This window comes from Aspergillus welwitschiae (assembly GCF_003344945.1).
Source record: "Aspergillus welwitschiae strain CBS 139.54b unplaced genomic scaffold BDQ94scaffold_17, whole genome shotgun sequence".
Taxonomy (NCBI): domain Eukaryota; kingdom Fungi; phylum Ascomycota; class Eurotiomycetes; order Eurotiales; family Aspergillaceae; genus Aspergillus; species Aspergillus welwitschiae.
This window is the reverse complement of record NW_020798711.1, coordinates 597,619-621,555: the sequence shown is the minus strand read 5'-3', so window position 1 is coordinate 621,555 and position 23,937 is coordinate 597,619. Positions and strand designations below refer to the sequence as shown.

Genomic DNA, 23,937 nt, shown 5'->3' with positions numbered 1-23,937 from the left:
TATTATGCGAGAGGCCGCCGGTGGCCCGCGCTCTTATTGTTCACGGCGGGCACACAATAATTACCTTCATTGTATTAACCTGCTGGCTGCATTCAATTTGCGTCAAATATTTTGCATCTATGTACACGGTACAATTCTATATATATAGCTTGGTGCCAAATATTATCCTCCACAACCGAAATTGGTAGATACCCTTAGACATCCACCGGGAGGATCCGCTGCAGCCATCTCATAACGCTCGCAACCGCATCGCTTGCTTCCCCCAGTGCGTGTCTAGTCAGTTCCGCAAATTGCTCGGGGACTCCCTGCTCCGGACGGATTCCTGGAGCTGCCGGACCACCGAGCGTCTCCTTACTTAGCATCTGCATTAGATAGCCAGGCCCGCGTATGAGCAAGCGGCTGAGAACGTCACCGTCAATATGCATTTGAGATGGCTGAGGGTCCATCAGCCCGACTGGGTTGCGCTGTCTTCTCCTCTTGGGAATAAATGGGCAGATCATGGGATCGCGGATGCATAAGTCCTGCAGCAAGCGTAGAAGGCGCCACTCCTTCTCACCAATAGTCAAGAAACGATAGACTGTGCCATTCATCGCAGTACCATAGAATACTTGAGAGGTAGTGGAAAGAGGTGACTTATCAGAGCCGGAGCTCAGCCTCATCACTGATGAGGGAAGGTGTGCTTCGCACAGAGCTGTGGGTAGCATCTTGTTGGTCTCTGTCACACCGTTCTCCGTCAGAAGGCTCACGCGCCCACCTCTGCTGGAGCAGAGGACAAGGTTCAACTTCCCACCAATATAAACATGGGCGAGACCATCATGCTTTTGACGATCATAAGCATGGAGTGTTAACTTGTCTTCTGTGGCCTTGAGCACCATGAGTGATTCTCTCGACGTGGTCATGTAGAGGTACGGCTCCCTGGCAGTTATGAGGACCGCCGGAGACAGGACAGAGTATCTAGCCGCTCGGACCCATCGTGTCTGCGAGAATTTTGGTTCAAGTGGCACGATTTCATGGCCAGTGGAAACCATCAAGGTGAACGCACCGTATGGCGCAATTGCGAAAACCGGACCCTCAAACTTGTGGATATATTTCACAGAGCATTCGATCCGCGACGGTTTCGACGGATCGCGGTATGCCTGTAAGAATATGACTCGGCCGCGCTCTTGCTGATGTTTGCGAGAAGTGCCGATGACAATAAAGTGATATTCCTCGTCCCCTTTCCTGGGCGTCCACTCCAGTATGCAGCTGATCTTCTCTCCTGCTGCACCTTGTGGTCTCCACGGCCGGGGATCGTCTTCCAAAGGATTTTCGAGGGAGTCGATGAGCGAGTTTTGCATGTCAGGGTCGATAAACTCGATGAAGGGCCGCGTGTAGCGCTTGATGGGGTCTGCGTCTGTGTCGTATTCTGTCTGGGAATAAACCACTATCAAGCTCTTGAGATATCGCGAATAAGCTAATCTGCTAGCGCTACCGGGCAAGTCGATCCTCCTTGGAACAGTCTTCGTCCCTTGCTCCAAGGTACATATCATGAGCTGTCCATCGGCGACGCAGAAAAGCGTGTTGGAAAATCCATCCATGTCTTGACTCCCGGAGCTCGAGATAGAAAAGCTATGAATGCTTTTTGGGTGATATGCAGGCTGAAGGATGTTAGTGTTTGTGATCAAAATGATGGGCTTATGTCACTCACATTATTCTGGTCAGTGACCCATATCCTCTGAAGAGAGTAATCGGCCAGTCTGCCGGTGCAAGATGCCTGCCAGAACCCTTGTCCACAAGTCAATAAGGCGAACTCTCCCTTGCCCTGTACTTTTACCGACGTGTGCCCTAGGTGCTGCGGCGCTACCTGGGTTAATGCTGCATATCAGGCCGATTAGCATAGGAATTAATGGATTGAACTTGTGTTAGAACAAATCTCACCAATGGGGGAGTCAATACTCTCCCTGTCCAGTAATAGCCCGAATGGAACCAAGATACCGCTTCGCAAGCCGCATAGAACAGTGCACATTTTCAGTGATTCTTCACCGGCATTTTTGATAATAGCAATACTGTCAATGGCTCTCGATATGTCGTTCTCATTCTCGACGTTGACAGTGGCTTCCAGTAAGAAAGAGATGCTTTCTGATAGGCGATACACCAAGACCCTTCCGTTGCTCGTGCCTACAAACAGAAACAGAGACGAGTCAAGATTTTCCATGATCATACAGATCGGCTCATGTTGAATCAACGAGGGCGGAGCGACATCAAGCAACTGGTGCTGACCATCTGACGAGAGTTTCTTGAAGTGAAGGCGTACTTCATCTTGTGTCCTAACAACAGCGGCGATGAGTGAGGCCGGTCCATCAACAGCAGCCACCACAATAGTCTGGCCAGGACCGACTTGAGAGCGATAGCCCGGCATCTCTGGGGTTGCGCCAACGCATACTGTCCTGTCTGTCACCTGTATGATAGCCCCCGATACAGTGCATCCTGCTGCCAGGGTCTGTGTGCTAGAGTCGAGCCCAGATTCTGCCTCATCAATGGCGCAAAGTTCTTCTCCAAAATCAGCAGGCAAGTACAACAGAAGTGAGGACATAGGGTCAGATGTTAGAACAAAAACGCCCCCAGTCGATCCGTCTGGCATGGTCCATATATCTCTGGTTCCAGACAGCTCCTCCAGCGCAACGATGAGCCCAATTTGTGCTTCAACGCCGCGCCGCAGCTCAACTACTGCACCTCGCGAGAATGATGAAGCAGAGCAGACAAAAAGGCGATCGCTTGCAATATCCGAAGGTGTCGTATCCTCACTCTTCACAACAACGGAGTCGGTGACAGGGGTCCAATTCATAAATTTCTGGACACACCGCGGATGGTCACGAGCCTTCTGGACAAATAGCCCGCCATCACCTGTGGTGCCCGCTGCAAGGAGCAGGTCACCACCTTCGTAGCCGATGTCCAGAATGTCAAATGCTGCATCAACATCACAGCACAGTTGGCCCAAATGTGCCTGATTCTCGAGCTCACCGTCAGTGCCAATTCCTAAGTAGGTTATTTCACCGTCCTCGCGACAGAGGTAAATGTCATCATGCTTCTGATTGTACAACCAGTTGCGCAACGGCCTTGCCCATCTGGTCCAGAGCGGTGACTTCTGAGATTCTTTTTCATAGACAGGGAGCGGGTATCTGCTAGGGAGTCTCTGAGGGTCAAGCTTATTTTGGTATACCGTTATGGATGTTGTCGTGACGAGCATGAATGAAGAAGTCTTAGTCAATGGAATCAACATTGTGGGAAGCCTATCCTCCAGCGGCAATACCTTTTTGGTCACCCGTGGGGTAGCCTGGCGTAAAGACTCGTTGGCATCCCACTCGTAACAAACAGCCTGTGTCGACTGATCCTGAGCAACCAATAGTAGTAACGTAATCTTGTCACCGTCTTCAGACTTTGGATACAGGAATTCCATGGCAATGATATCGCCTTCAACGCGGAAGAAGCGCTCCTACAAAGGATCACAAACAGGTTAGCTGCAATTCAGTATCTAGGATCATCCAAAACTATACCTCTGCTATAGGGTCTAGTCTATTTTGGGTCATCTGTGCTTGGATGACCGGCGGTCTCTTCAGGACGAAAATCCCAAAATAGTCACTTGAAGCACTAACAGCTACCGCACGAGACCTGCAAAATCTCTCAGCCTATGATCATCATAAACAGGTTCATGAAGCGGCATACCTTGGTTCCACAGCAATATTCCGGCCGAATCGTTCAAAAGCACTGACATCATTTGGCAGCGGCCGACGATGGTAGACAAAATGGCCACTCGCGTTCGAAAAATATAGAAATACTAGCTCTTTCGAAGCAAGGCTAAGAACCAATATTTGTGGAGGAAGGTCCTGGCGCAAGTCCGAGTTCGCGCGCAGTGTCGAATTGCTCGCCCCAAGCTTCATCTCCTCTTCCCAAGGCAATTCGGTGCTGACATTAACGACCTTTGCTGCCATGATAAATGAGTCGAAGTCACTTTTGGTAGTGACCTCCTCCAAGTGAACCCCCGATACCGCTTCTTTGATTTGCAAATGCCGCTCACCCACGAAGACGACATCATTTTGGTCTTTGCTTCTGAGGTGCGCGGGGAGGATCCACTGGATGATAGGACTCGATACTAGAGTATGCGACAATAGCCCAATTTTTGCCTGGGATGCAGAATATATGTTCTCTGTCTCGATGTCCATAGAATCTCCGGTCGCCGAAGTAGTTACGGCTAATCCTGCACCGCTTCCTGATGTAGCCATGGTAGCTACTATTATTGACTGTGGGGAAAGCAGGGCCCGTAGGATCAGAGAGAAATCCCTTGCCAAACGAAAGAATGAGAGGAGGACACGAAATGGAAAGAAAGAAAGACGCGAAGATGAAAAAGGAAATCAAAACGAGAGGATATGACAGCCGACCAACGGTGTCCACAGCTGCTTTTCGAGGGATCCCGACTCCTTATTCTGTGGAGCTGAAAATTCAGGGAAGAATGGAAGGGGTGGTCTCTCAGAACTATGGTTTGAGAATTTTCATGCTTAGGATGATATGAGAAAGCAATTTCATGTCAGGAAAGTGCTGAGACACCAGAGGCGAAGTGAACACAGAACGCGTGCTACTATGCGAATACAAATCAAAGAGTAATTCCCTCTGTAGAAATGATACCGCTATGCAAAACCGAAAGCTAGTAAAGTATCAGCAAACTGCAATCTATGGAAGACTGCCACAGGGCAAGGATTCGGGACTTACACTCCAAAGGTATCTTATGCGAACGCTTGCGGTGGTGCTGGTGATATGCACTGAGACGGCTTCTCGATTCTCTTAAACACCATATGGTTGTCCAAAAGTTTATGTTTCACAATGAAAAAGCGTTTATGGGACACAGACAGCGGGGAAGTAGTATGTCGAATTAAACACGATGGCCAGCAGTGGAACCCAAGCGGTTTGCGGGAAGGTCAATTGAATATGTTTGGTTTTAGTATGATGCCATCGGCCCACTATGAGTTTGCAGCATTGTCTGCAGCTATCTTTGCGAACCAGCAAGATAAATTTGCAAGGATGACAGAAGTTGTTGCTTGCGAATAAACCGACAGTGACTCTGGGACTCGTGAAGACCTCAGCCAGCCATGTAAGAAGTTCTGGAGGGGCAGTGGATCGATCATCGAAGCCTCGCCTGCTCGTTCGGGCGGTCGGCGATACAGATCAAACCAAGCAAATCACAGATCACGGGACACAGACCTGGTGTGTGGCCTGAGGCGGCCACGCGTCCGTTTTGGGTTTGGCCATGGCCGCAGTCACCTCCGGCTTTGCATATCGCCTATGTTATCCCATAGATACTTCGTTGCCTAGATTGCGGTGCTGTCGGTTAATCTGGAGAAGCTAGGGCCGGACCAGAATTGAATACTGGGCGTTGATTTCCCTAAAGCAAGCTCTGACCTGGCGAGAGGCCCGTTCATCCGTTGCATCCAAGTATAGACTACTCATTGTTAACGCTATACATCGGGATACAAAATTAATTTATATCGTCGGGTTGTTTCATTCGGAGGCTGGCCTGCAGAGACTCAAATTTTATACACACCAGTGTTCTGAGATACACTGCCCGCCTCAACGATGGACCAGCCATCTGAGAATAACGAGCCAGACCACATCGCGGAGACAAGTCTGGAAACAGAGCAGAAGTCTGCCGCCGAAGCCGAGGCCCTTGAGTCAGAAAGGCTCAAGAATGCTGAGCTCGAAAGACGCATAGCCGAGAAAGAAACGGCCATTCGTCAAGCATGCGACTTGCGCGATTTTGATGCACTAGTCTCATATGCTACCTCAGAAGGTGGCTTCCTCAACGATGATGTCCGGCGAACTGCCTGTGAGAACTACCCTATAACGTTCACATGCACTTTCTGACGTTCTATCAGGGCCTATCCTTCTACAGTGTGATCGACGTGGACCCAATTTTGATTTTGCAGGATGGGAACAACTACCTGCACATAGTGACGAAGAACAAGTTCAGCTTGACGTGAACAGGTCGTTCGTCTACTACCCTGAATGTAAGTCACCCTTTTTATGGCTCTCGGTGGTGTCTAACTTGACCAGGCTCTGACCAGGAGCTATCCATCAAGAAGGATGAGCTCTCCAAGTTGATCAAGCAAGTCTTGCGGTGCTTTCCCATGCTCTGCTACTTTCAAGGCTATCATGATATCGTTCAAGTCCTGCTATTAGTGCTTGGTGGCCAAAATAGTGCTGCTGCTGTTGCACAAATTTCCCTTCTCCGGATAAGAGATTACATGTTGCCGTCCCTTTCGCCGGCGCTGAAACATCTAGAGCTGATCCCTGCGATCATCGAAAAGGCCGATCCTGCATTACGACGTCATCTCGCCGAAATCAAACCATTCTTTGCACTCGCTGCGACTCTAACAATGTACTCGCACGATATTCAAGAATATAGTGACATTGCACGCCTTTTTGACTTTCTGCTGGCCCAGGAACCGGTAGTCTCCATATACCTTTTTGCGGCCATCATCCTCTCGCGCAAGAAAGAATTACTTGAGTTTTCAGTCGATGAAACCGATATGTTGCATTTTACCCTGTCCAAGCTTCCAAATCCCTTGGATCTTGAGGGTCTGATATCCCGCGCGATGCAGCTTTTCGAAGCTCACCCACCGGAAAGTCTACCATTTGGGGCCTGGAAGCGCATTCCAGAGTGCAGTGTGCTCAAGTCTTCACGGAACCTTGTCAGGATCCAAGCACCTGATGAGACAGTCGGCCTCTTCGCGAAACAAGTACGGCATCTACGTTACGAGGAGCGGAAGGAGAAGACCGTTGCTTTCTTGTGGAATCACAGACGGACTATCGGCTCCGTGGCTGTGACGATATTTATTGGTGCTATGTCGTTCTGGATCAAGAAGAGGGGATTTGACAATACGATATGGTCGTATGTCAGTAGATTCCATGGGGCTTTGCAGGCCCGAGGTTACATTTAACCTTATGTCACCATTGGGAAAAGACAAAAAGGCACCGGCTCACAAAAAATTATGCTTGGGAAATATATGTAATATTACTGCACACGAAGAAATATGTGATAAGAAAGGAAATATAATAGTTTTGAGAGATGAAGAACAGCCTCAGCACACAGATTAGCCAGTAGAGGCGGACGCACAAAATGCGAAACGCAGCCCGCGTCAGCCCGTGTTGAATAGATGGACAGTCTCCACATGGTGGCTAGTGCGTGGCTTTCCCGGCAGCCGCTGAGGTGTACTCTTGCATTCCCGCATCTCCCAGGACCCAGGAACCGAGAGCTCAACAACCACCTTTGAAAACGAACGTGAGCTGCCCAAAATGGCGAACCAGGGCTACGACGTGGTAGTGGACGTTGACGCCGAAGTAAGACCCCGTCAACAGTCCGCATCTGTAACCATAGTCTACTAACAGCAATTCCCAGGGCGATCTCGGCCATACCGACCTCCAAGAAGACCTCGAATTCCACCGTTCCAGTAAGCTAGCTGGCCTTGAGTACCACCACCTCATCCCAATGCACACCTACTTACCTCCACTATCTCAGACTTCGAAAATGACCAACGCAATGCCAAGGCCCAACAAGACTCGGCCCCCTTCCTCGGCGGCGGTTCATCGCGCGGCCGTGACCGATCCCCCGGCGGCACACCCTCCAAGCTCAACTGGTGGTCGATCCACTACTACTCGCAATTCTTCGACGTAGACACGAACGAAGTCCTCCGCCGCTGCGTCGCAGCTCTTTACCCGCGCAGCAACTTCCTCGACGTCCTAGAAGGCAACCCAGACCTCTACGGCCCCTTCTGGATCGCAACCACCGTCGTCGTCATCCTCTTCCTGACCGGCACCATCTCGCAATGGCTCTCCAACAATGACGACGAGCACTTCGAATACGACTTCACTTTGCTATCCGGCGCCGCGGGCTTGGTTTACGGATACACGGGCATCATCCCCATTGCGCTGTGGGGTGCGCTGAAGTGGTTCGGCAGCTCCAGCGCGGACTTGGTTGAGTCGTGGGCGCTCTATGGATACTCGAACCTGGTTTGGATTGCCGTCGCCCTTGTTAGCTGGAGCCCTTTGACGGCGTTGAACTGGGCTCTGGTGGGTGTTGGGTTCGGGTGGACTGTCTTCTTCCTCCTGCGCAATCTGTACCCGGTTTTGAGTGCTACGGATGCGAAGGCTAGTAAGATCTTGCTGATTCTGGTCATTGTGCTGCATGCTGGGTTTGCGTTGGCTATTAAGATCTTGTTCTTTGCGTAAGTGGTTCTCTACTATTCTCCCTTCCGGTGTGATTATCTTACTGTGAGGGGTTCTGACTAACGTGATAATTTATGCAGACATGGAAGCCCTGTTTCGAAGAAGAACAAGGACCATGATGACGACGATGACCACGACGACGACAAGCGACGGATGTTCGGTGGTTGGTAGAAAAGAAAAGGTGCTAGATGTAGGTGTTGGTATCGGTGTCGTTTCCTCCGGATGTTATACTGTTCAGTTGCTGTCTTTCCCCTCACATGGGACCATGACATTGCTCCGGCAGCATTATGTCATGTCATGTCTCGACTTGCTGGTTTATGTTCTCAAGTGTTGTTATCTCTGATATCGTTTTCACCGTTTTGTCTGTTGAACGTTTTCCCTCTTCCAAGCCATGCTGCATGTGTATGTGTATCTACTAAGAATGCGACGAGAGCTTTTTTTGAATTTTACAGGTTGTGCTTTGATTGCAACTTCTTCCCGAGGAGTCAACTATAGACATTTGACTTCGGCTATAAGTAATGATTCATCATTCCAACGCCATGTAGAAAATCTCCCACGTTGCAATCGTATCGTAACCCCAGCAGCTCTTTTCCCCAGCAACGCAGAAAAACCGTAATAAGATAATCGTCTATTTGAGCTTCTTCTTGGGGCGGAGCTGGTTGGTGTGACCACACTTCTTCTTGCGGCAGTTGGTGGCACGGGGGGGAAGGCGGGCCTAATCGGAGCATCAATGTTAGTGGGGAAATGGTTCGCTAGGCGGGACTCAAAAGAGGGCGGGATCGAGTCGGAAGAATAGAAAAGTAGAATAGATGGATGGACGTACGTAGCACTTGCGGCAGATGGACTTCTCGCAGTTGTACTTGGAGGCGAGAGCCTTAAGGGAGGGCTCGATGATACCACCACGGAGACGGAGGACCAGGTGGAGGGTGGACTCCTATAGTCGAGAAAAAGAACCCGTCAGTCAAACTATATCCCCAATAGTCAAGTCGCATCGAATGTCGATAGTCGTGAAACGTTCATGAATGCGACCGTGCCGATTGATCCTCCCCTCAAACCCAAGTAGTATGTTGTGGCGCCCCAACCGACCCGTATCGCATCATGTTCGTAACCGACTATCCGAGCAGACGAAATCGACGTATATATAATTCGCGGAACCGTTTCACTCATACCTTCTGGATGTTGTAGTCGCTCAGGGTGCGGCCATCCTCAAGCTGCTTACCAGCGAAGATAAGACGCTGCTGATCCGGGGGGATACCCTCCTTGTCCTGGATCTTGGTCTTGACGTTGTCGATGGTGTCGCTCGACTCGACGTCGAGGGTAATGGTCTTACCCGTGAGGGTCTTGACGAAACTATTAATCGGAGAAGAGCCTGGGTCAGTTTCCTTATTTCATTTTCGATGATATATTCGTGCCATCTTCCGGGATTCGACCGTAATTCGACGAGTGGTTGCCAGGGGACTTGGAATGACCTACATCTGCACTGCAGAGACGCGGAAAAAACGACATGTTAGTTTGCGACTTCAGGGAACACGCATTTCGCATTCACGAACGAAGAGGGTATACGTACTGGCTGCGGTTTTCGTTGTTGCTGGCTGACGATCGGCTGAAAGGTCGGTCGGATGAGGCGATGTCAATTTCACGATTTCTCGCTTAGCAAAGGTGGAACGGACCGCACGTGATCAGGGTTTAGGGCAGTCCGGCCGCGTTCGGGGCCTCTCCGCAGTCTCCATAGCCCGTAGCCTAACTACTACTTTTACATCATCCATTTAGCATCATGCATACGTTGGAGGCTGTCCGTGGTCCGTGGTCCGCGGTCCGTGTTGTGATTGTGCTTTCATGATGCTCGACACGACATTAATGTTCAGTGATACGAAAATAATGCTTCCACCAGCCTTTTTAATATGCAGAAAAACCTATGACCATGAATGACTAACGATTTCTGAAGTTTCTATTTTTGATGTTTATATACTACTTCAAGGCCGGGACCCAATTGGCTCAGTTTCCCAGTATATATGGTCGCCAAGCTCAACTTCACTCACCATCCTCCAGCTCAGACATACTCTCTTCGTCATTGTCTGAATCCGCACTGGACTCCTGAGAGAATTCCATGCCCATCGATCCAAAGTACTCAACCCGGCGCTGCTCTTCCAGCCACCGGTTGATTTGATTCTCTGCTTGTGATACAGCCCTAATCAATGTAGATATGGAAACGCCGGCTACCTTGGCAGCTGTCTCGTAGAAGGCCTTCGCAGTATCCGGAAGATCAGATTCGGTTCGATACCGCGTGTAAGAGCATCCCGGCCGGGGGGTGTCCAGGTCATCCTTTGCAATGACTTGTCTTGCTCTCAATTGGCTTGTGGACGCCTTGACCAATTCATCAAGAGCTTCCTCATCTGTTAGTTCTGGAGTAGGAGCTGTGGCCTGGTTTTCCCCAGCACTTGGACCAGTCGGAAAGAGATCTGCGAGGGGATTTGATACTGGAACACTGTTCAGCACTGAGAAGAAAACAATGTGGCATATGTCTCACCTTTACTCGCATCAAGCCAACTATTCTCGTACCAATCCATATACTCGTCGAGCTGGGACGGCGTCATGCTGAAGACGTCTCTCTCAGTCACCAATATCTCCTTTCCCTTGCCAAGCTGACCCGCAGGCGTCTCTCGATTGTCAAAATGCCTCTGTATTTGTGACCAAAGACTCCAATCGATCACTTGCACTGTGGGCTCTTCTATGTTCGTGGGATATCTTTCAACATCGTCAAATGGGAATAGAAGCTTGGTGGAGATGACAACTAGAGCGACCAGTTGCAGCTCGGGCAGTTGGAGGGGCCTTCTCCTTCCAGAGATGCTTGTAGGGAATTCGAAGTTGAACCCTAGAAGATGCTGCAACTTCTTCGCGGCTGGATAGATATCGACTGGAAGTAGGTTAACGAATGAGAATAATTGAAGATGGGGCGCCGCATACGAGGAAGCGCAAGTCTCTTGATGTATTTATATAACATGACTGGCCAGTTCAAAGATGGAAATTGCATGTTGAATTTGCCATGATAAAGCAGCAGAAGGTCCGAGACAGCTCCGTGAAGATGCTCGGCTTGGAGTAGCCTCTATCATATAGTCAGATACAGCCATCTATTCCTGACTTATCATAGGCACTCACCGTGGTCTCAAGTATGGAGATGAACTCTTGTGGTAGTCTATCTCTCATCTCTCGAGGAATATCCTTTACAATTCTGATGAAAGGAACCTCGCCACGCATAACCATGCTAAACATTCACTTAGCCCTTGCAACATTCAAAGTGGTTCATGCTTAACTACCCACCGATAAAAATCCCCAACACCCACCGGCAGCCTCATTAACAGAGCACCTAGATAGCACAGAGCAATGCTATCAATAAGGCGAGGCCATGTAGCCTGCCTTCCTCTGAACTTGATGTCCTCGGCGCCATCAAGCCCCGAGGTTACTTGCGAGCTGAAGAACTCGGGCTCCTCATCTTGCTCTGAAGGATCATTAATCTTTTCGGCGTATGTCTCCAATCGGAGCGCCCAAAGGTCGCGAACGACAGGCTATGCCCGCATCAGTCAGCCGCTTCGTTAGTGGTTTCCCAAAGGGGGCTATGCCATGCATACCTCGAACTGTGACGGAAAGCCGCGGTGATGGACGAGCGCGTGACATTGCTTCCAGAGGATCAATTGGTAGACTTGCAGAAATAGACTATACGCCTGGCGTCCCCGGTATGCTGACCGATATTAGCTGATGTGGAGAGCGCGTCACCTCCAAACCATGATGGTAATGGTGATGGTGGGTGGTGATAGTAGTTATGGTAGGTTAGGGGCTCTCTTACTCTTTTGAGACTTCTCCGCAGCAGCCTTCTTTACGCGACTTGTCCGGCCTTGTGTATTAAAGTCTTCAGGATCTTCTTCGACTTGACGTCCCTACGCGGTGAATGAGAAATGAGTGGGCTGATCGGTCGCGTGTGTAGAATGCGTGAGGGGCGCGGAGAGGGGAAGATCAGACCTCTTGTTGATGACCCCGCCTGCAGAACCACAGGCCATTATCCAGGTAATACCGTCGTTCACGGCACCCTTCCTGCCCGCAAACCCCTCGGGTGATGTACTCCATTCAGGGCAGCGCTCTTCATTCTTCCTTGTCCAGAGGATGTGGAGGAACAGAAGGCCTGGGTCTTCCGGAGCGGGTCAGCGCAGCTACCAGAAATCGTTACCAGTCAGATTTTTTCTACCGTTGATGCAGGACCCGAAAAAGTAATATCCGCATCGCGCCTTATCGCCCACTGCGTAGCCTTTATTTTTGCGATAAGGTTGCTTCTTCAGTGTTTCCGTAGGATTTATGCACGCCCATCTCAGAATAGCGGATCTATACTAGTACGGTGCTTATCTTGTCTACAAAGACATCCGAGTATATTGGGTTGGGAGAAAAGGTAGTTATTTTTTATTCGTCAAACTATCGTGAAAGTGCTGAACTCAAGAACTGTTTCTCTGACAAGGCAGGATTTATGCCGCCAAATTAACGTGACCATCATGGCCGGCCCAGCGTATACCCAAGGCTAAACAGACGGATATAAGAGTACGTGGCGCCGCAGCTGCCCAAAAGGCCGTATCATCCACCTGACCAAGGGCAAAGCTGAGCGAGGCTCTTCAAATACACCATGGATGACAGAGCAGTTAAGGGTCCATAGACACAATAATTTAGTTGCCCTTGGGAGCCTCCTTGACATCCATGCAGACCTGCTCGCCCATGGAGGACAGGATGGTGACGTCTGAAAAGGAAAATCCGTCAGTAATCTTGCCAACAGCCACCTAGCCAAAACGGACGGGTGTTACTCACTGCAGTCCTTCTCCTCATCGTGGAACATGCGGCGGATACGGTCGCCCACCTCACCTTCGGGGACCTTGACGTCGTCCTTGGTGTTACCGTTCTCGTCCATCAGGGAAAGGAAGTCGTCGTCAGTAACGTCAAGCTATAGCCGTGTTAGCGAGTCAAGATCACCAAGACCGTTCATGTTCCAAACTACTCACGAGCTGGTATTCCTTGCGGTAGACGTTGGGGACGTCCATGTTGTGGGTGGAGGGGGACAGATCCTCAAGCTTCTTGCCAGTGAAGATATCGATGGCAACGATGTGGACCTTGGCGTGACCGTGCTTGCCAGTCTTGGAGGTGGACATCTCAACGATCTTGCAGGGGCGGCCCTTGATAACAACGTGACCGTTCTTGCGCAGGGCAGAGCACTGCATGGGGAAGGTGGCCGAGGCGCCGGCGTCGGCGGACTCGAAGGTCTCGTGGTGCTGTTAAAGGTGAACATTAGCGAACTAGCCTATGATTGAAATAATAGCAGATGGTCGGCGAGTGTAGCAAAACATGCAATGTCTGCAGGAACGAGGGGGGTTGGGTGGGGGGCAGCGATCAAGATGCGAGGCCCCGAAGACATCCAACCCAACCGAGCAAGCAGGACAAAGATAGGCCGCAACTGTGTAGACCGGGAAGTTCGCAGAAGGAGAGTTAGCACCTACCTCGTCAGCCATGGTGATGGATATTAGGGGGTATGAGGTAAAAAGTGAAAGGGAGAGGTGAGGAGGATGTTGGAATTGAGGAGGAGATTAGAGGAAAAGGAAGAGAAAAAAGCGAAGGAAGGACGAAGAGGGGGACACAGGCGAAAAGAAATCGACAAATGGACTGCGAAAAAAAGGCACTGGTTGTGGCGGGGTTTTGTGGTCGCTAGTCCCAGTCCGGCCTAGTCTCGGACAAACCACGTCCGCGGTTGCTGCAGTTCGCCGTAGCATCTCGGCCTGCTATTCCACGTATACTCCTAACCACTATAGTAGCAGTAGTTATCTACTGGTTATCTCCTGTCGACATTATCAGCCTGGTCTCGGTCTTGATCTCCGTCTCCTCGAATGTTAGCCGCCCTGTAACATCTCCCAGTACCCACCTGTGTTCTGGGAGAACTTCCCTCACCCCTCTACCTCACCCCTCGATGAACCCCGGGGAGCTCTCCGCTATCCGCACGCTTCTCCGTGCCGGCCTCCCAAGATGTGGCTAGACCGCATTTCGGGCCATGCGACGCCCTCCGGTCCCCAATTCGATAGTCGCAGCAGCTCTCCCTTGCCTCGAAGGACCTCTTCTCGCTTGGCTCCAACCCCTCAGAACAATCGCCCCGCGTCTAGTCGCCAAGGTTCAGCGTTGTCTCTCTTGTCGACCCCGAATGATTCGTCTACCTCCCTCTCTGCGCCTGCGCGGGGCGAAGGATCCTCGCCAAAACCGAGTGCTACAAGACCCCGCCCATCCGATGTCGCTGATCCGCTCGAAGTCTTGAATGGGATCATTGGGAAACAAGGCAAAACAAGAGACAGCTCTCCAGCGTCCGTCGCGGAACTGAAACCCCCGGAGCTCGTGGAAGACATTGATTTTCATGGACTCAGCCTGGAGGACTTTATCGCGGAAGAAGATCAACCGCGAAGAGCTTGGAAAAGCGATGTCGGTGCCCAGACCATCCAGCAATTTGAGAAAGAAAGGGACAAATTCCAGGACCTGCACTCGGCAATCACTGGCTGTGATGACGTCTCCAAGTCAGTTGAAATGTATTTGAATGACTTTCAGAATGAATTGGGAGCTGTATCGGCAGAAATTGAGAGTTTGCAATCTCGGTCTATACAGCTGAATGCGATGCTCGAGAATCGGCGGAATGTTGAACAGCTGCTTGGTCCTGCCGTGGAAGAAATCAGTTTGTCTCCGAAGACCGTCCGGTTGGTGGCCGAGGGGCCTATTGATGAGAACTGGGTCAAGGCCTTGAATGAGATTGAAACTCGGACGGCTAGCATCGAGGCCAAGGCCTCAGGCACCAATAGTAGCAAGTCTATCGAAGATGTGCGGCCTTTACTGGGTGATATCAAGAAAAAGGTACTGCTTCCGATGTAGATTCACTTTACAAACTGACTGACAAAATACGTAGGCAGTGGAACGAATCAGGGACTACCTGGTCTCTCAAATTCGAGCCCTACGATCTCCGAATATCAATGCGCAGATCATCCAACAGCAGCGACTAGTCAAATTTAAGGACTTGTACGGCTACATATCACGAGCCCACCCAACTCTTACGGGAGAAATCACCCAGGCGTACATCAATACGATGCGATGGTATTACCTGTCGCATTTCACAAGGTATCACCAAGCACTCGAGAAGATCAAGGTCTATCCGAGTGATCGGAACGAGGTATTAGGAGGGGACCCAACCTCACATAAAACAGGTGCGTTCGGGCTTGCCACTCAGTGCATGATCTGACTGGTACTAACTGGCACAGGTAATATCGTTCCCGGCGGCCGAGCTGGTTCTGCGGCGCACGACCCCTTCTCTCTCGGCAGGCGAGTCGACATACTTAGGGCGGGTAACCAAATGGCGATATCTTCCTACTTGGCAGAGGAGGACAATGCTTTCCACGGGCTCGAAATTCCCTTCCGTAACTTCAACCTTGCTCTCCTAGACAACGTTTCCGCCGAATACTCATTTATGACCGAGATGTTCTCCACATTGGGCTTTCAACAAATATCTCGCAAGGCTGTTGAGATCTTCGAACCAGTCTTCACCCTTGGGCAGGCCCTGACCAAGCACCTGATTGAACAGACTACGGATGCGCTTGGAGTTCTGATCTGCGTGCGGTTGAACCAGCAAGCCGCTTTTGAATTGCAGCGGCGCAAGGTGCCAGTGGCCGACTCATATGTCAACGGTACCAACATGCAATTGTGGCCTCGGTTCCAGGTCATCATGGACACGCAGTGCGAGTCCCTGAAGCGGGTAGCAGCGAACACCGGCCGTAGTGCAGTTTCTGCGTTGTCTCTTGCCGGAGGAGACGACCTCAACAAGTCATCCGCACCTCATTTCCTCACTCAGCGGTTTGGACAGCTTCTGCACGGCATTTTGGTGCTGAGCAGTGAGGCTGGGGATGATGAGCCGGTTTCCAATAGTCTGGGTCGGTTGACCACAGAGTTTGACAACCTTCTGACGAAGCTCAGCCGGATTGGCGGCGACGCCAAACGGAGGGAGAGGTTTCTTTACAATAATTACTCACTTGTTCTGGCTATTATTAGTGTAAGTCGATTGATCCGCTGCGGATACTGGTGCTGACGGATGCAGGATACCCATGGCAAATTAGCCACCGAACAGAAACAGGTATGTGCTGCATTGCCACTGGAAAGGATCGAACTAACGCTACGTAGCATTTGGAAGACATGCTTAAGAACGTAGGCAAGCGTGGCTAGTTGATAGACGTTCTTCATAGACCACGCTGGGTTGGTGTCTAGATGGGCCATTGTATATTCCATCGCCGATTACGGCACGCCCAAATAGTCTACTGTACGACAATATAATCCATAGAAGCGACTACCCCATATAATAGAACAGAGAGTATTTTCAATCAAATACCCCTGATCCACATTTGAAATCCATGTTCCGATCCCCACCAACCAAGTATCCGGCCAGGAACATCCCAAAAGATAACGAGAGTAGCAGAGCTTATCGGCATCGGCGCCGATGCCGACTCCGCCCGGCGTGGGGAACAACCACTTAAGTGCTTCTCCTCACGCCAACAACGCACCCCCGTACAATGCAGGCATTGTCACAATGATTCCACTGAGCCACCCTGTCTCAATGGCCACTCGTATCCTCCGTTCTCTTCCCAATGGCCGTCTTCTATCGCGGCGCGCCTTCTCCAGCACCGCCGCCTCCAAGGCCGACGTCACACATGCGGTAACCAATTCCTACCAGCACCCATCCATCTACATTCTCGACTCAGACACAAACAGCAATCTAACACATCACTGTTAAGGTTATAGGCGCAGGGGTGGTCGGACTGGCAGTTGCACGCCAACTCGCCATGAAGGAGGGCACATCGACGATCCTACTCGAGAGACATGAAGCGCCGGGGACGGAGACGAGTAGTCGCAATTCAGAGGTACCGTTCCAGATTTCGATTATGCCAATACAACTACATTCTCTTGAATAAAGCTAAGCAATATTTTTATAAATAGGTCATCCATGCAGGCCTCTACTACGGCATCGACACCCTCAAAACCACCCTCTGCATCAAAGGCAAAGAGCTCCTCTACGCACTCTGCGCCCAACACAACATCCCGCACCGCAACACCAAGAAATGGATCGTCGCCCAAACCCCAGAACAATGGGAAGCCTGTCTCCGCGTCCACGAACACGCCAAACGAATCGGCGTGCCCACACGCATCCTAGGGCAGGAAGAAGCGCGCCGGCGCGAACCCGAAGTGCGCGCCCTCGCAGGCATCGTGGAGAGCCCGACAACCGGCATCATTGACAGTCATTCCCTGATGACCTATCTACAAGGGGATTTCGAAGACCGCGGAGGGGATTGTGCGTTCATGACGAAGGTGACGGGCATTGAACCCGTTGCTGCTAGCGAAGGTGGCGGATACCGGATTAGCGCAGTATCCGCGGACGGGAGCGAAACGACCATCACGGCCGAGACGGTGATAAACAGTGCAGGCAATGGGGCATGTGCGATCAATAACATGGTGTTACCGGCTGAGCGGCATCGCAAGGCGTATTTTGCCAAGGGGACATATTTCTCTTACTCGGCTTCAACGCCGAAGACGTCGGTGCTGGTGTATCCGGCTACGTTGCCGGGCACGGGTGGTCTGGGCACTCATTTGACCCTTGATATGGGCGGCAGGATCCGGTTTGGGCCGGATGTCGAGTGGGTGGAGGACCCGAATGATTTGAAGCCGAGTCCGACGCGGCTGCAGCAGGCATTACCGGAGATTAGAGCGTATTTGCCTAATGTGGATGTCGAGGCGATTGATCTAGACTATTGTGGAATCCGGCCTAAGTTGGGGAAGGGAGGGGCGGTCAATACGGGCAAGGGGTTTCATGATTTTGTGATTCAGGAGGAGGAAGGGTTTCCGGGGTTTGTAAATTTGTTGGGAATTGAGAGTCCGGGGCTGACGAGTTGTTTGGCGATTGGGGAGAGGGTGAGGGATATCTTGTACTGAGCTTTAAATTATCCCTATGTATATAGAGCGTAGCTGTATGGGCATACTTGTTACATATCATACTAAAATTCGTATCACGAAGTGGAGCCTGCAGTAGTAACAACACGCATACAAAGACCAGACAGACAGACAGACAGACAGACAAAGAATCGCCACCACAGTCTAGACAAGGCTACAAGGCTTACTTGGCAGTTCTAGCATCGAACAAAGACCTCACATAACCAAGGTCAAATGAGGCTTGTTCCGCAGGCTTAGCATGGCTGGAACACCATCAGAGACGACGCGTTGGACTCCACCTCTGATTAAGCTTCTCCATCGGCTACGTCAAGACTCTGGGCAAATAGATACCCTTTTAAGAAACGCAGCATCTTTTCCAACAATAATGTTGTGAAGTAGAAGGATCATATTATCTATCTATAAAGAGAAATACTGTACCTGAATTGACATATCACATTTAGTTTTCTATTTCCGTCAAATATGGTGAAGTGATGAGGAGATACGGAGGGATCTAGAAAGGACAATCAGCGAGGAATTACCCGATGCGGAAGGGACGGGTTGTTTGCCACGCCTTGCAAAGCAGATCCCCCAACTCAAGGTCAAAGTCCAGACCCGGACTTGGATCGACGGGTTACGCGTGTTTGTGATACTGTGAGTACTTATATGTTATCTTCCTTTTCACATTCCGCAGTGTGATCTCTACTATCATAGTTTATTATATTATACTACATGAAAGATTGAATTGACTATTTCACTTTATACTTCTCTCTCGCTTCACTTCTCTTCTATTACATATTCATCTATACTATTGCTATCTGCTATCTACTATATACTCATCCAACATGACCACCCACCTACAACAACCACATCACCACAACTACCACCCACACACTTCCTCCTACAACCCCTACCACCCCTACACCATCCCCAACCACGCTCAAACCAAGAAACAACGCTCACGTCCGCACCGACGCCAACGTCAACACCACCCCTCCACAAAACCCCCGAACCCCTCCGCCCTCAAGACCCCCTCCTCTCCATCATCCTCCAAAAGCAACCGCTGCTTCACCTGGCTGCTCCTTCCCCCGGCGAGCAATACTCACATCGCCAAAAACCGTTCCTCATTCAGCAGCTACCGCCGGGCACCATGCAAAATCGCTAACCAGCGGGTGTTGGGCGTAGGCACAGTCCAGCTCCGAGTGCAGAGGGCGCCGGACGACCCTCGCACAAATACCCTTGTGCTACATGACGTGCTGCATATGCCGAATGCGAGGTGCAATGGCATTAGTGTGGCTAAATATACGGGGGAGAGTGAGGAAGAGACAGCATCGGAAGGGGGGAGTAGTGCTGGGGAGAGGGCGGTTGTGGAAGAGGTTGAGAATGGTGGTCTGGTGAAGGTGAAGAGTGAGAGGGAGGATGGGGAGGGGTTGTGGTTTGCGAGGGGGAGAAGTAGGGGGAATCAGTGCGACGGTGAGGGTGGGGATGATGGGTTGAGGGTTGTGTTGGCGGGGGAGAAGGAAATGGAGAAGGATGATGGTGCTGGTAAAGGGATCATGGGGGTGGTTGCTTCGAAGGAGGAGTTGGAGATGTTGAATGAGAGGGTTAAGAATCGGTCGTGGGTATAAAATATTCCCACTTTGTGGATCATCATATTGTACATAAATTGGTATACATGCTGTCGTATTTATAAATGAGATCGTAACGCAGTTGATGGCTTTGGCTCTGATGTAGTGGTCATTCCACATCCATCAGCACATCGCTCATGATATGCAGCACATACGAAAACTTTCGTACGCTCCACTTCCCCGTATCCTTTAGCAGTCCCGCGTAGTCGAGCAGGATGCGGCGGGCTGCTTGATAGCCTCCTTGGATGGGAACACCGCGTAGGTATACCGTGCCGCCATTCTTAATAAATTCCAACGCTGGTTCTTCAGACGGTGGAAAAGGTTGACCTTTTCGAGGCTCCATGAAGCTGGTGAATCCCTCTGTTCCCACCTTCTGCCAATCAATATCGTCGAAAAGCTCGATGGAGTTCCCGCCCCGCTGCGTTTCAGAGGGATTTGGCACCATGAAGACGTAAAGACCCAACACCAGTGCTGCGTAGAAGAGAGAAAACACAGAGTGAAACATTGTATGGTCCGATGCCCTGCGGTTCGTCATGGCTCGGTAGATGTGGGCCGCATGCAAGCAAGCCCGTCTGGCAGCCGGGGTTTGCGACCATGCTGCAATGTCATCGAGTGCTTTCCGAGCAGGGCCTGGGCCTGAACGACCAGCTGCCATGTCGAAGATCTGAGTGTCTGCTGTTAGCGTCATGCACATGTTGTGCCACATGACGGCTGCGTTGGGGTTCAGTCGGTCGAGCACGTCGCCATATTTGCTTGTCAGCTGGAGCTGAAGAGATGGTAGACATCTTGCACGCCCGTCCATGGCGTATGTGTTGCACGGGGCGAAGGGGTAGCTGGCACGATTCGAAAGAAGTCGATAATAGGCTTCTGAAAGCCTCGACTGAACCATTGCTAGCACTGCATACATGCAGAAATCATCTACCGGGCTGTGAAGTGTTGGAACGTCGACATTCTCCGATGGCATCAGTATTGTAGGCATCAACCTGACTTTGTCGCTGTCGCTTAGCTGCATCCAGCGAGTGGAGGAAGTAGCTCGAAAGAGCGCTTCCTCACACGGGAGTATCATTTGGACAGAGTCTGGCACGATGATCGGACTTGTAGACATGAATGATGAGTACCAAGAGTCAAGTAGCAATAGTCCAGTTATAAGCCTGTGATGTCAGCAGATGCTCTTCTGCATGATTGTGCAACTCACCGTTTCACTGATTCGACCTTGCTCCAGGCTTTCCACCGTGTTTCAGTATTAGGAATTGCATCGAATAAGTTCGCGTCAAGCACCTGCCCTTCCCTAGCTGCAAATAGTCCATGTCGCTGCGCAATCTATTCATGCGTCAGTCGTATTCTACAATTTCCATGAGATGGCATACCGATATGAGATTGACATAGAGCATCTGGCACTTTTCGAGGTGTTCCTTTTCCTATAGAAGTCAGTATAAGTCTTCATTTCGCGGTGATATACCTACCCCTGTCATGGCAGCCAGGTTCAGAAACAGAAAAGCAGCTGCGAATGTAGACACTGTGGATAAAGAGCCCTCAACCCCCACAGAACATTTCGCTAAATCTGCTGTAATACTCTCGAGCATCGACTACGAAAAATTAGCAAAGCACACTGCAAACAGGCTCTGGTCATACCGAGAAGTTATTGATGACAAAGTTTAACGTGCCTTTGGTTCCCAACAGGACCATGCCAATCAGACACATGGCATAGAGCAAAGATGGACGGGCATCTTTCGCAGAAAATGTTGGGACATGGATAAACGGCACCAGTGGGTGGAAGTCGCGGAAGAATAGATCTAGCGCCATATCTAGGATTTCCGCAGGAGGAAAATTGGAGTTGTTGCGCGGTGGTTGGGTAAAAGGTGACACTGCGGTACTCTCAGACGAACGCATCTGAAATTGGCCTCGGCTCTGACTGAAGATTGTATAAAGACGCTGCCTGCATTCTTCATCGACGCCATACCTCGACCCCTGCAGGTAACCTGACGGGCCGCTGGAAGAGTGGGTTGGCCTAAAAGCAAAGACATTGTCCTCTTCGCTGTAGGCTATATCGTGCCATAAGCTGTTCATGAGCCGCCCAGTGTTGTTGGATGGAGCAAGCCAATAGCGCTGAACACGGGCAAACCGTTCAATTGGAATACTGCCTCCAGAGCTCAAGCTCATGCTACCAATAGATGGTCTTGATTCTGAGGAAGCAACGGCTCCTCCTAACATGCCGAGATTAGAGTTCCCCCCGAGATCTATTGATCCTTGCTGTGAGATCGAGTCTCCCTGCGGTTCCAGCCAAAATTGCAGTATGTCGTTATGCAATGGATCAAGCATAGTGCCTCTGTAGCATTGTTGGTCCGGAACAGGCACATCATTCCAGCCAAGATACTCTTGATGCTCACTTGCCATGACTTGATTGGCTATTGGCTCGGTGCGAGGCTGATGAGCCGAGACGTTGGCAAGAAAGTCCAAGGAAGTCGACTGCTGATCGAGAGCCGCAGAAAATGCCGAATTATGAGGCGCCGACGAACCATGCTGGAGCGGGCGAGCACTCTCCGCACCGATACCAAGGACGTAGTTCTGAGTATCCGCTGTCATTGTTGACGACCGATCAGCTGGGGCCTGATTGGTCGATGTGGCAGGAAGACGAGCACCTGGTCTAGTAACCGCCGCATTGGCAGCTGGTTGGTTGTGTCCCCTAGCATGGCGACTTAGGACATCACTGCAATTATGTTAGCAAGATACAGTGTGATTTGTGCAAGGGGTGAAGATAGTCCACAGCTTGATACCTTCGTGAGAAACGCTTATGACAGACATTACATTCATAGGGCTTCTCTTTAGTATCTACTAGACGTCAGCGGGATGCAACAATATGCAGGTCGGTTGACTTACGTGAGCGTTCGTGGCGCTTGAAATGCTCCGTTTTCTTGAAACGTCGATCGCATATGGTACACTTTCGCAATACCATGATGGTACTTCTAGAGACTTGGTATATAAGATGGCTCAAATAGTCAATCTTTGGCGGGACATGATGTGGCCAATTCTCGCCTTTGTTTAGATGAAGAAGAACAGAGATGTGAGGAGAGAGCATCGCAAACATATCCGGCTACTTGCAGCCCCGGCCTGACTTAGCCCCGATCGGGTAAGGCGTGGATGCCGAACTGCCGGAGCCGTGGGGCAGCCATACGGATACCAGATTGATACACAGTGCAGCCAATGAGAGATACGCGATTACTGTTAGTCATCGCATCTGGAAAATCCTGGGGTAATCGCCCGTATTGCACTGTCAGTTGGAAGGCTTCTTATGAACGTTGCTAAGGGTCCATGAAGCATCTTAATGAGAGACTCTTGGTGGGAGAATTATCTTCAAAGATTCTGTGGTGTCAAAGTTCACATTCAGTATTCCCAAGTAGACTCATTCATTGGCTCTTCCCAAACGACTGTTCAGTTGATGAAGCTCTTAAGAACTAGTGAAGTTCTTACGGCATCAATGCTTTCTTGCTTCACTAGAGTTCTTCATATAAGCCTAGAACATGCATCGTAACCAGGAACTTCACCAGATCCTCTGCGCCTGCGTGGCCTTATATAAAGCCTCACTTCTGCTGATCTTCCTTCCCCCAAGACCTCCTTCAGGGTCGGACTTAAACAGCCGCAATTCTAACCCAACATATCGATGCCATGATATTTTATAACAATATTTGAGCTAAAAATATTGGAAAATGCACCATATGCAGTACTCCACTAGATGCTTCGCCGTCGCAGAATGCGAGACCTCCATACACTAAGACAAACAACAACACAACTCGAAGGACTTCGACTCTATTCCCGAGACAATACACCAATAGAGCACCGCGGCAGAGTCAACAAATGTTATAAACAAAGCATTGCACCAATGCGAAGACTCAGATCTCGCATTACCCATGAACAAGTCCTTCTGTTCCATATCATAATCCCATCTACTATAAGCCCATTTCAATTTTGATGCTGCTAGGTTCGGACCAGATCTTGCACGGTTCACAGTATCTTATCTAGCTGTGCAGAGGTCCAGCAG

The 23,937-nt window shown here is 50.4% G+C and overlaps 9 protein-coding genes across 9 annotated transcripts; 4 read left to right on the top strand and 5 right to left on the bottom strand.

Moving 5' to 3' along the window:
- Nucleotides 1-68: 68 nt before the first annotated feature.
- On the bottom strand, nt 69-4,530 carry thtA. Its single transcript, XM_026773278.1, has 5 exons — nt 3,703-4,530; nt 3,534-3,648; nt 1,918-3,472; nt 1,688-1,854; nt 69-1,637 (listed from the first exon to the last, which is right to left on the bottom strand). Exons 1-5 carry the CDS (start codon nt 4,257-4,259, stop codon nt 195-197), a joined length of 3,837 nt encoding a protein of 1,278 aa, XP_026626109.1. The 5' UTR covers nt 4,260-4,530; the 3' UTR covers nt 69-194.
- Nucleotides 4,531-5,604: 1,074 nt separating this feature from the next.
- Nucleotides 5,605-6,968, top strand: BDQ94DRAFT_170764 (TBC domain-containing protein; the record flags this gene model as incomplete). The annotated part of the gene is made up of 3 exons (XM_026771579.1): nt 5,605-5,854; nt 5,904-6,035; nt 6,082-6,968. The coding sequence occupies 3 exons, from the start codon at nt 5,605-5,607 to the stop codon at nt 6,966-6,968; spliced, it is 1,269 nt and encodes a 422-aa protein (XP_026626108.1).
- Nucleotides 6,969-7,269: 301 nt separating this feature from the next.
- On the top strand, nt 7,270-9,098 carry BDQ94DRAFT_144476 (Yip1 family protein). Its single transcript, XM_026766454.1, has 4 exons — nt 7,270-7,368; nt 7,427-7,478; nt 7,547-8,252; nt 8,334-9,098. Exons 1-4 carry the CDS (start codon nt 7,324-7,326, stop codon nt 8,422-8,424), a joined length of 894 nt encoding a protein of 297 aa, XP_026626107.1. The 5' UTR covers nt 7,270-7,323; the 3' UTR covers nt 8,425-9,098.
- On the bottom strand, nt 8,815-9,868 carry BDQ94DRAFT_37428 (ubiquitin-60S ribosomal protein L40). Its single transcript, XM_026775603.1, has 5 exons — nt 9,821-9,868; nt 9,727-9,733; nt 9,423-9,603; nt 9,077-9,187; nt 8,815-8,968 (listed from the first exon to the last, which is right to left on the bottom strand). Coding segments are annotated over exons 1-5 (387 nt in total). The 5' UTR covers nt 9,822-9,868; the 3' UTR covers nt 8,815-8,881.
- Nucleotides 9,869-10,047: 179 nt separating this feature from the next.
- Nucleotides 10,048-12,440, bottom strand: BDQ94DRAFT_144470 (TFIIB-type zinc finger domain-containing protein). The gene is made up of 8 exons (XM_026766453.1): nt 12,268-12,440; nt 12,095-12,185; nt 11,880-11,989; nt 11,572-11,816; nt 11,410-11,515; nt 11,218-11,356; nt 10,781-11,167; nt 10,048-10,730 (listed from the first exon to the last, which is right to left on the bottom strand). The coding sequence occupies exons 1-8, from the start codon at nt 12,370-12,372 to the stop codon at nt 10,285-10,287; spliced, it is 1,629 nt and encodes a 542-aa protein (XP_026626105.1). The 5' UTR covers nt 12,373-12,440; the 3' UTR covers nt 10,048-10,284.
- A 236-nt stretch (nt 12,441-12,676) lies between these two features.
- BDQ94DRAFT_144461 (Eukaryotic translation initiation factor eIF-5A) lies at nt 12,677-13,930 on the bottom strand. Its single transcript, XM_026766452.1, has 4 exons — nt 13,779-13,930; nt 13,287-13,553; nt 13,096-13,228; nt 12,677-13,027 (listed from the first exon to the last, which is right to left on the bottom strand). Exons 1-4 carry the CDS (start codon nt 13,788-13,790, stop codon nt 12,957-12,959), a joined length of 483 nt encoding a protein of 160 aa, XP_026626104.1. The 5' UTR covers nt 13,791-13,930; the 3' UTR covers nt 12,677-12,956.
- Nucleotides 13,931-14,298: 368 nt separating this feature from the next.
- On the top strand, nt 14,299-18,279 carry BDQ94DRAFT_159755 (putative GARP complex subunit (Sac2); the record flags this gene model as incomplete). The annotated part of the gene is made up of 7 exons (XM_026769115.1): nt 14,299-15,165; nt 15,218-15,512; nt 15,567-16,351; nt 16,397-16,503; nt 16,666; nt 17,088-17,213; nt 17,290-18,279. 7 exons carry the CDS (start codon nt 14,299-14,301, stop codon nt 18,277-18,279), a joined length of 3,171 nt encoding a protein of 1,056 aa, XP_026626103.1.
- A 614-nt stretch (nt 18,280-18,893) lies between these two features.
- On the top strand, nt 18,894-19,955 carry BDQ94DRAFT_37363 (uncharacterized protein). The gene has a single exon (XM_026775602.1). It carries the CDS (start codon nt 19,119-19,121, stop codon nt 19,899-19,901), a length of 783 nt encoding a protein of 260 aa, XP_026626102.1. The 5' UTR covers nt 18,894-19,118; the 3' UTR covers nt 19,902-19,955.
- Nucleotides 19,956-22,854, bottom strand: BDQ94DRAFT_179035 (FTFMHR domain-containing protein; the record flags this gene model as incomplete). Its single annotated transcript, XM_026773277.1, has 7 exons — nt 19,956-21,052; nt 21,097-21,221; nt 21,269-21,319; nt 21,365-21,487; nt 21,534-22,608; nt 22,676-22,730; nt 22,779-22,854. 7 exons carry the CDS (start codon nt 22,852-22,854, stop codon nt 20,011-20,013), a joined length of 2,547 nt encoding a protein of 848 aa, XP_026626101.1. The 3' UTR covers nt 19,956-20,010.
- Between the last annotated feature and the right edge of the window lie 1,083 nt (nt 22,855-23,937).

Coding starts and splice junctions, on each gene's coding strand:
- BDQ94DRAFT_144461 (XM_026766452.1), bottom strand. Junction 13,229..13,286: donor ACCGCAAGGAATACCAGCTC/GTGAGTAGTTTG, acceptor ACACGGCTATAG/CTTGACGTTACTGACGACGA. Junction 13,028..13,095: donor CGATGAGGAGAAGGACTGCA/GTGAGTAACACC, acceptor TTTCCTTTTCAG/ACGTCACCATCCTGTCCTCC.
- BDQ94DRAFT_144470 (XM_026766453.1), bottom strand. CDS start 12,372: ATGGAGTACATCACCCGAGGGGTTTGCGGGCAGGAAGGGTGCCGTGAA. Junction 11,817..11,879: donor GCTTTCCGTCACAGTTCGAG/GTATGCATGGCA, acceptor ATGCGGGCATAG/CCTGTCGTTCGCGACCTTTG. Junction 11,516..11,571: donor GGTGTTGGGGATTTTTATCG/GTGGGTAGTTAA, acceptor GTGAATGTTTAG/CATGGTTATGCGTGGCGAGG.
- thtA (XM_026773278.1), bottom strand. CDS start 4,259: ATGGCTACATCAGGAAGCGGTGCAGGATTAGCCGTAACTACTTCGGCG. Junction 3,649..3,702: donor AATATTGCTGTGGAACCAAG/GTATGCCGCTTC, acceptor GAGATTTTGCAG/GTCTCGTGCGGTAGCTGTTA. Junction 1,855..1,917: donor GAGTATTGACTCCCCCATTG/GTGAGATTTGTT, acceptor CCTGATATGCAG/CATTAACCCAGGTAGCGCCG.
- BDQ94DRAFT_37428 (XM_026775603.1), bottom strand. Junction 9,188..9,422: donor GCGACTACAACATCCAGAAG/GTATGAGTGAAA, acceptor TCTCGACTATAG/GAGTCCACCCTCCACCTGGT. Junction 8,969..9,076: donor CCATCTGCCGCAAGTGCTAC/GTACGTCCATCC, acceptor TGCTCCGATTAG/GCCCGCCTTCCCCCCCGTGC.
- BDQ94DRAFT_144476 (XM_026766454.1), top strand. CDS start 7,324: ATGGCGAACCAGGGCTACGACGTGGTAGTGGACGTTGACGCCGAA. Junction 7,479..7,546: donor CCTCGAATTCCACCGTTCCA/GTAAGCTAGCTG, acceptor CCACTATCTCAG/ACTTCGAAAATGACCAACGC. Junction 8,253..8,333: donor ATTAAGATCTTGTTCTTTGC/GTAAGTGGTTCT, acceptor TAATTTATGCAG/ACATGGAAGCCCTGTTTCGA.
- BDQ94DRAFT_37363 (XM_026775602.1), top strand. CDS start 19,119: ATGACCACCCACCTACAACAACCACATCACCACAACTACCACCCACAC.